Here is a 9,805-nt window from a genome sequence, read left to right as displayed (position 1 = left end):
CGTGTCTGTTGTTCAACATTGCGCTAGAAGGTGTCATGCGAGGAGCCGAGTGTAACAGCCGGGGTACGATTTTCAACAGATCCAGTCAATTTATTTGTTTCGCGGATGACATGGACATTGTCGTCCGAACTTTTGCAAAGGTGGCACAACTGTACACCCGCCTGAAACGTGAAGCAAAAAAAGTTAGACTGGCGGTGAATTCATCGACGACAAAGAACATGCTCGTGGGCGAAACCGAGTGCGATAGGGCCCCCCTGGGAAGCAGTGTTACGCAAGACGGGGATACCTTCGCGGTGGTCAATGAATTCGTCTACCTTGAATCCTTGCTAACGGCTGATAACAATGTTAGTCGTGAAGTACGAAGGCACATCATCTGTTGAAGTCTGGCCTACTATGGGCTGCAATAGAAACTGCGGTCAAAAAAGATTCACCACCGCATCAAATGTGTCAAGTACAAGACGTTGATAAAACCGGTAGTCCTCTACGGACATGAAACATGGACAATGCTCGAGCAGGACTTGCAAGCACTCGGAGTATTCGAGAGACGGGTTCTCTGGACCACCTTTGGCGGTGTGCAAGAGACGAAGTCTGGCGGCAAAGAATGAACCATGAGCTCGCCCAACTCTACGGCGAACCCAGTATCCAGAAAGTAGCTAAAGCTGGAAGGGTTCGATGGGCAGGACATGTTGCAAGAATGCCGGACAGCAACCCTGCAAAGATGGTTTTCTTTTCCTATCCGGCAGGTACGAGACGGCGTGGAGCACAGCGAGCGACGTGGGCAGACCAGCTGCAAAACGACTTGGTGAGCGTGGGGCGCATTCGAGGATGGAGAGATGCGGCCTCGAACCGTGTATTGTAGCGTCAAATTGTTGATTCAGTGTTATCTGTTTAGATGTAAACTAAATAAATGTAATAAATGAATGATAACGAAAACAATTTGGATGACCCTAATACCGAAATTGGAAAATACACATTTTAAGACTAAAAGTAAGTTAAATATCAAACTTTGCTCACCAAAAGATTGCGAACATTTGTTATGCTCCAAATTCCAAATAACGCTCCCTCTTTTTACGCCCTGAATTCGAAATAGCGCTCCTTCTTTTTACGCTCTGCTTCATTCTACGCTCCCCCGTTTTGGGCAAGAAGTTTCGCAGTACTCGTTTGATACCAATGCACTTCAGACGCAAACCCACTTTGCGGCGCTGCAGGCCAAATACTTAAAGACACTGCACGTTTTAATGCTTCCTGTGAGCATTCTGCTCTTTGTAGCAAGCACCACACTAGACTACGATGAGATGTTCTGATTGAGTCACCATTGAATAGCACCACTTCTAGTTTTGGGCATAGCTACAATAGAACATCCCGTTGATCTCAGCTTTGGCAACACCTTCGGTAGGCATGTGATCAATTACTTGGACCAGGATCCGACCTGTTGAGCAGATCGTCCCCTTCGTAGACCCTGGACCTTTAAAAAACAGTGAAATTTTCTAAAATTTTCGTGGCTAATTTTTTAGATTTTTTCGGGAGCATCCAGAAATAAATAAACACCTTTATGTCAGAGCGTTTAGCTAACGTGACTACTAAGAAATAATTGGACACTGTCTTTTCTATTCAGAAAGAAAATAATTTAAATCTTTATTTTTTCGTTCATTTGCCCTCTGCAGTTGAGTTAGTTGCCGCGGTGGATGTATTTGTCGCTGCGGTAGTTGATGTTGTCGTTGTTGTGGACGCAGTAGTTGATGTCGTCGTTGTTGCTGCCGCAGTAGTTGATGCCGTGGTTGCCGTTGTCGCACTGGTAGTTGTTGCTGCAGTTGACGTAGACTCTGTTGTGGCTGTTGTGGCAGTGGTCGACGTGGAAAGCCCAAGCTTCTGAGCATAGTCGCTTAAAGCTTTTTGTTGCAGTCGCTGTTTGATAGTAGCCAGCGGATTGGTGTCATTCTGAGAAGGTGGTTCAATACCGCGGTCCGAGGCGTATTTCTGGAGAGCTAGAAGCTGAAACTGTTTACGAAGAGCTTGATTCCCACCTCTGGCTTGGAATGATTGACTCTAGTGTGATGGTAAATTTATAATTAAAAATAAGATGTAATTTGGAACGGAAATGTATAACTACCAATGTGAGACAAAATACAAGTCCTAAAAGAATAATTTTAGATGTAACCATTATTGCAACAGCTTGTGAACTTACTACTGATGGACAGTTTGTACTAGCCTGAAGCTATATATTTTAAATACCCCTACTAATTAATTGCATTAATTATTCCGAATTCATATTTAAAACAGTCGTGAGTAAACTATTTGGTTCAAACACGGTACTTTCCTTGACAATAATGTGATGTTTAAACAGATGCGGTAAACAAACGAATGAATCAAATTAGAATTCAATTAGTTCTTTGTGTTGTTTATTTATTTAACTTGATCTCGCAGAAACGTGAGATGACACACAAACAAACCACATGGGTTCCGAAAATCCGGATTTTTGTGAGAAAAACAATATTCTATATCTATTCTATTTTGTTTTGTGTACTGCCCATCGCAACCGCTAATAATATAGGAACTGACTTATACATATGTTTAACCATTTGTTGAATACAATTTTGCATTTAAAATCAATTACGACATGATATATGGAAACATCCGATATGTATTTTCATGCACAAATACAGTGTTCGATTTAAATCTCTAGGGTTTTTTTAATTAAAATTTTAGAATTTTAGTATAATGTGAAAGTGTTGCAGAAGATGTGAACCGGTTGTTACACGTCCTAGTAGGATAATGGAATGTTTGTAAAAGGAGAATCGGACACATACAGAAATCTTTATTAAGCTATGATAACCAGCAACACACTAAATTTCTGTACTTTCTACTAAACTTATTTTGGCATAAAGCCGCGTTACTACTCGCACTTCGAAAACAAATGACATTTAATTAGCCTTATCACCAAAATTCCTTTCGAATGACCATCTTTTCAGCTGTTGTGTCGAGCGGTAATCAAGTGCCACATTCAACAGTTTTATGAAATATTTCCACTCATTTGGACCCAATTAAAAACAGTCAAATTGTGTTATTAGTTATGCCCGCCCGAAGAAGCGAAACTGAGTCACGCAATCACGGTGAAAAGGGGTGAACCAGACGTGCAGCTATTCACCTGATAGCCGAATGGTGGTGCGGCAGCCGATGCTGGCGGCAGATTGGAATCTGACTACGCGACGGAGCATGCGGTGAGACCCGTCCGATCGGATCTCGATCAAAGCTCGGCAGTTTTTGGTCCAGGTTTTGGAATCCGCGTCGCCACTGATGGGTTCCCCTAATGGAAGGCTCTCCGTCAAAAGTTTCTGCGATGGGGACGACGAGGGCAGCTTGTTTTGTTTGATCAAACACCGATTTAAAGCTAATTGTGTCCACTGCTGTGCTGGGCAAGATCACGCGTTAATCCAATTCGACCGCACTCTGCGGTTATTAGTTATCCGTACCGAGGCTCTGGTCCTCCCGTTCGGAGAATCCAGGCTCGGTTTAATTTGGTTATAACGACAACTTTTCACCACAGAGCGTCCACCTAATTATGTCATAATTTATGGCTTGTCCCGGACGACAATCGTGGCATTTTTAATATCTCTGGCCGGGACCACTGCTGCTGGGTGCTGCTCCCGAGGTGCACACTTCCAGGCCCAACGTGAGTTGCTCTGCAGTAATTTGCATTCAAATCGGCATCATAATTAGATGACGAAATGTTAATGAACACTCGAGTTTGTGCTGTTTGAGGATTATGGTTGTTTTTGGTCCTTGTTAGACGATGGTAATCGTTGATTATTGAACTTTATGCGCGTGGAACACAGATCGCTGATTGTCGGTGATTTGTTCTTGGAGATAAGAAATGGTCGTAAGGTACTTAAGTGTTGTTTATTGTATAAGCCCAGTTGAATCCACCTAGTGATGATTGTGTATCTCTCATTCAAGAAACGTAACAACAGAATTTTCTTGACTGATGACTTGTGAGGAAAGTCAGATTTTTTTTATTTTTTTTGGAAAAGATGTTTAATTTTGATACACATAGCTAAGTTTGCCATTTTAAGGTGTTTTTATGATATGCTACGAAAAAAGATTCGGCTGCCCGTGGGACTTGAACCCACACTATTCCATTAAGTACACGGACGTATTACCAATTATACAACAGCTGCCCTTGCGAGAAGTTGTTCCATATCCAGCTAATAACGATAGGATATCAGTATTGTATAATTAGTAATAAGTCCGTGTACTTAATGGAATAGTGTGGGTTCAAGTCCCACGGGCAGCCGAATCTTTTTTCGTAACATATCATAAAAACACCTTAAAATGGCAAACTTAACTATGTGTATCAAAATTAAACATCTTTTCCAAAAAAAAGTAACAGAATGTTGTTGATCGATGTTCTCAGTAGTCTCGGGGTACGTTTCGTACTTGATGTTGTCATCCACGCACTGAGGGAATTGGCGATGATTGTTGTGTCACGTAAGATGGTGTCGATTTGCCAAGCACCCAAATTCCAACACCACCAGATAGTCGTCAGAGCTATGTTGGTGAGGAAAAAGTCAAGAATGACATGAGCCCCAGATGAGCTCAACGACTCTGGAACATCCGGGCTTAAGATGGTGACGGGAAATGTTATTTCGATGTCATGGGACTAATTTGATAATATTTTTTTCCTCAACTTAAAGAACCCAAAAACTTTTTCTAGTGGTTCATTTATCTAAATATTGGCGGCGTGAGAGCCAAAGTAGTGTCAAATGACATTAATGTCATGACTTTGTATTTAAAACAATGATCTATTTGACAAAGTTCTAGGATCCTTTGAGCATTACATGTTAATCTAAAAATCCGGATTTGTAAGCAAATTAGTAATATCAACCCCATGACATTTTTTTGACATTTCCCATCACTGATTGTAGTGTTTTATTCAGATCTCGTTGAAGAATGCTTCCAGTTTGACTTTTCCGCCAGATATGCGGACATTATAATCATTTGTGTGATAATGATTTGTGACACCAAGTTCGGTTGAGGAGTTTTAGTAAAGTATGGTTCTTAACCCTTACATGCGCAATGTTGTTTTAAAACAACAAACCGAAAATACGTTTAATGTTAATAATTTCAATGGTTATTTACGTTAAAAATATTTCCGTCAATTTCTAAAAAAAATCGCCTTGCGCCTTTAAGGGTTAATTGAAATTCCAATGTTGCATCCTTTTCTTCTAATACTTCTGTTGCTTTTATAATACTAATACTAATACTTTGTTGCTGTTATTGATTCGAAAGGCTCATTGTTGGGAATTATTCGCTCTTTTCAGGACTACTAGAGAGGGTAGAGCCAGGGAGAATTTTCTTCAAATTGCAAAACAATAATGCAAGTAACAATAACCATACAGAACTACGAGAGAAAGGGAGGCGCTGTAAAAACTAAATCGAATTGTGAAATGTCCTCTCAAGATTCTGATTATGAGTTTAGAAAACGGAAAGAAACGGAAAGATTAGACAGAAAATATATGGGTTAACTGTTTAATTCTGTCGTTTACGTAGATGTTTTGCTGAATTGCGTAGAGGCCTTTAGTGTTTGGAAATTCGCATTAAGAAGAATAAATCCATTGTTTTCCATGATTATTTACAAAATATACATTATACACACTCAGTTTTTATTTCTGCAGCTCGGCAACGAACTCCCAAATTGTAAGATTTGTTTTAGGGTGTGCGGATGGTTGTGAAGAAGTAAAAAATTGAAGTCATTTCAAAATTCACAGAAATTAAGAAAAAAAAAACCAGAATAATCCACTATTTTAAAACAAGAAAACACATAAGGGTTTGTTCACAAATTACGTAACGTAAAAATCGGAGTTTTTTCCCCCCCGCCCCCCCCCCCCCCCCCCGTAACAAAAAGTAACATTTTTCATATACCCCTCTACCTCATGTAACGCGTAACTATGAAAATTTTTATTGCCAATTTTTAAACCAAAAACCAAACTGGTAGAAATATGATTCTATTCCATTCCAAACAGAGAGATTGCATGCAGCTAGTTGAAACATGATAGGTAAAATTCCGTTTCAAAGAGATGTCCGACAGCCGAACATCCTGTCGGGAATACATGTCGGTTTCTTATGGGTCCTGAAAGCTCCATCAGAGATTTTTTCACCGATTTTCAGCTTTCATGCAAATATTTAAAAAGCATTTGAAAACACATAGGGAAAATCCGACGACAAAATATTCCAAATTTCTTCTATCAGATAAGGGTATTAGCTCTGATGAAAAACGTTTATGGAGTCCAGAATTTTCCATTGTTGGAATCAACCGGTACACACTTAAATTTTTTCATTGATCTCGGCTGTGCGATTCTCGGTTTAAGTTCGTTTGCTGAAATATCGGTTGAATGGGCTTATGATAAGGCGGTTTCTTCGAGTGCCGCAGTAAACAAATTACTTTTTCAGCTGAGATATCAGCAGAAAGTCATGAGCCGAGCGCTCGGCTGTGCGGATCTTGGCAAAAGAATCAAACAATGCCGAGCTGAACTGACTGTGTAGGCTTTTTAGGCCAATGTTCCAAAAAAATGATAAGAATACTCTTTTAATTAAAATCATGCCAATTTTTCAATCGGAAATAGAATTTGCAATCATGATTATTCAAATAGTTTAGTCGGACAGTTCTGCTAAGAAATACAATAAGTATTCGTTTGGTATTAAGTTTGGTATATAAAAAAAGGCCGCTTTGAGATAAAAAAAAATTAAAATGTACAAAGACTAATATAAGGCAATTATGCAATTATTCATAGTCATGATCAACACATGTCAGCAATTGCTTCAGTCGTTCAAAAATCTCAATAAATAAACTTTCATTCGCGTTACGCGTAACCAGGGCCGGATTTAGCCGGAAGGGGGCCCCGGGGCCGACAGCTTGTGGGTGCCCTAAAATGTACAAAACATATTGGTTTTGGTACATAAGATTTGTGGGGGCCCGGGGCCACGGCCCCCCCCCAGCCCCCCGCTAAATCCGGCCCTGCGCGTAACATTTGGTAGTACCCACCCCCCCCCCCCCCTTTTAGTGTAACAAAGTATAACACAAGGTGGACCTCCCCCTTCCTCCATACGCGTTACGTAATTTGTGAACAGACCCTAAGAGAAACAAGAAAAGCACATAAGAGAGGTCAAAATTTCAGTTTAGGGAGATAGATTCAGTTATTTCCATCATCTCAAATTTATTCATCTCAAAGTATTCATAAAAAAAACATTCGATTTTGATTTTGTTATCCAAGGTGGGGGGAATGGGCAAAAAAACAATGTTTTTTGATAACTCCGGAACGCAATGACCGATTGGGCCAATTTTTAAATGCAAAAATTAATACATACATACATACATACAGACATCACTTGGGGGCAGCAGGGACTTTGTCCAAGGGCTTGACGACCCCTCCCCATGGCCACTGCGAGTTTGACCGGGACCATCGTCCCTAACCCCTAATCCCAAGGCGTCAAGCGACCCGTGCCGAGGGGATGCATGGCCAGGGGGTGAAATAATGAGCTAGGCCTTTAACGGAGCCTGTGGGGTACCTGGGCACCCTCCACAGTAATTGTCCCTTACCGCGTCATGCTGGGCTCTGGCGTGGTGGACCTCTTTTCCCGAGCAACTCGTGGGACCAAAATGGAAAACCAAGTCAATTCTTCAATTAGTGGTAGTAGTGTAGGCGACAACCCCTTCGCAAGAGGTGGGTTGTTCGGGTCTCCGTCTAGGAGGCCAGAGGCAATAGTCGGCAGCTCAGTGCGCAGCGCCAGCGTGAGTCACTCAACCTTCCTCTCGGCTAGAAAAATGCCGGTAGGGGTCATTGACGGCCCATGGCTTGTGGAGGCGATGAACCGCAAACGCGATGGGCTTTCGGCCTTCGAGGTGGCGACGGAACAGCTGGACGCCATCATCGACTTTGCGTCATCGAAGCATAATATCAGCAAGGACCTCAAGAGGAGCTTGCAGAAAGTCGATGCTGAACGCCAAGCTGGAGAGGGCGGTCGGGACGGCCAAGTCTAAACCCGTGAAATCGGTGGAGTCGAGGTCTACCCAGACTGAGGCCCAAGGATTCGCGGACTCGGGCAAGGTCGAATCGACAGAAGGCGTGCCAGCGAAGACGGTGGTGCCAAAGTCTACCCAGACTGAGGCTCAAGTATTCGCGGGCACGTCGGGGGTCCAACGGAGCAGACACAAAAATGGGGAAGGCAGTCTCCAGGGGATGAGCTCCCTGGGGCCGCTCCAAAACGCGGAGGGTTACTACCACGAACAAGGGTAGTGGGGCTGGGAAGCTGAACCCCGGCCAGGTACCTCCAAAACCGGGGGAGGGAGGACATGGAAAGGTCCGTCCACTCAGGAAAGACGGTGGCAAGGGGTTACGGCAGGCTGAAAGTTCTCAGCCGCACCAGACCAGACCAGAGCCTCCTGGACCCTGGTCAAGAACTAGAGGAAACCGAAGACGTCAAGGGCCGAAAAGAAGGCCCAGGCGAATGAGGGTAGCAGGAAGTCTAGGGTAGGCGCCAATCGCTCCAGGGGCGATGCCCTAGTCATCACTGCGGACGAGGCTAAGTACTCGGATGTTTTGAAGGCGATGAGGAGTGACGTCAAGCTCGGTGAACTCGGCGCCGACGTACGTCGAATAAGACGTACCCGGATGGGCGAGATGATCCTCGAGCTGAAGCGGGGTATCTCGCAAAAGGGCGCCGCCTACAAGAAGTTGGCGGAGGAAGTCCTAGGCGAGACGGTCAAGGTGAGGGCACTCACGACGGAGGTGAATCTAAGGGTTAAAGACCTGGACGAGATCACCGAAGTCGAAGAGCTCGTCACGGCACTGCGGCGACAGTGTGAAGTGGAGACGCCCACCGCAGCCGTTCGGCTACGGAAAGGTCCGGCAGGGACGCAGGTAGCATTGGTTCCGCTATCTCCAGCGGACGCCTCCAAGGTAGTCAAGTTAGGGAGCGTCAAAGTGGGATGGTCGGTATGCCCTGTGCGCATATACGAGCAACCCGAAGTTTGCTTCAAGTGCCTGGAACCGGGGCACAAGCAATGGGACTGCAAAGGCCCTGACAGAAGCAATCTCTGCCGACGCTGCGGATTGGAGGGACATAAGGTACAATGCTGCACGAACCCTCCCAATTGTTTGATTTGTTCCAGCAAAGCTGTGAACAGCAAGCACCCCATGGGGGGTTCGATGTGCCCGGCGTTTAAGCGTGCTGCAAAATCAAAGTGCAGGTAACGCAACTGGCTTGCTCGGCCTCGCCCGAGTGTTTGGTGTGCGCAGGTTTAGAGGAAACGGCGGAACACGTGTTGTTCGTGTGCTCACGTTTTCGCGCAATGCGTGACCACATGCTTGCCACATGTGGTCTGGACACTACCCCGGACAACCTAGTCCGGAGGATGTGTAAAGATGAAGTTGGCTGGAACGCCGTTTTATCGGCTATCGCCCAAATCGTCTCGGAGCTACATAGAAGGTGGCGCGTGGACTCAAGGATGGCTAGTTCAGGCGCAAATAAGAGGTGGTCCAAGAGATCGGAGTCGGCTTCATGGGTCATACCGGTGGGCATACTATGTGGTTGAACTCGATCCTTTTACCGAACAAGTGGCCGCGCGAAGAACAACATGGTATCGTCGCTTTCGCGGCGTCGGTCAACCGGGCGGATTCCGAGCCCGAGGACGGAAAGGGGTCCTCGTCAAGGCTGGGGCAGGCGTAGGCACCGCGTCGGCAAGTCCCTCTGTGTGCTGGCGAATAGGCCCTATCGCAGAAAGGTCAATTTGGGGTGCACGCGGCATCAT

The 9,805-nt window shown here is 44.5% G+C and overlaps 1 protein-coding gene across 1 annotated transcript; it reads right to left on the bottom strand.

The window, feature by feature from the left end:
• Positions 1-1,603: 1,603 nt before the first annotated feature.
• LOC134220328 (uncharacterized) lies at positions 1,604-2,235 on the bottom strand. The gene is made up of 2 exons (XM_062699347.1): positions 2,111-2,235; positions 1,604-2,046 (listed from the first exon to the last, which is right to left on the bottom strand). The coding sequence occupies exons 1-2, from the start codon at positions 2,159-2,161 to the stop codon at positions 1,648-1,650; spliced, it is 450 nt and encodes a 149-aa protein (XP_062555331.1). The 5' UTR covers positions 2,162-2,235; the 3' UTR covers positions 1,604-1,647.
• Positions 2,236-9,805: the final 7,570 nt, after the last annotated feature.

Source organism: Armigeres subalbatus, chromosome 3 (genome assembly GCF_024139115.2).
Source record: "Armigeres subalbatus isolate Guangzhou_Male chromosome 3, GZ_Asu_2, whole genome shotgun sequence".
Lineage (NCBI taxonomy): Eukaryota > Metazoa > Arthropoda > Insecta > Diptera > Culicidae > Armigeres > Armigeres subalbatus.
This window is presented reverse-complemented; position numbering and strand designations above follow the sequence as displayed.

Bases quoted from the DNA above. Each gene is read 5' to 3' on its own strand.
- LOC134220328 (XM_062699347.1), bottom strand. From the start codon at position 2,161: ATGGTTACATCTAAAATTATTCTTTTAGGACTTGTATTTTGTCTCACA. The intron at 2,047-2,110 runs GTAGTTATACAT...CCATCACACTAG, and splicing joins TTGTATTTTGTCTCACATTG to AGTCAATCATTCCAAGCCAG.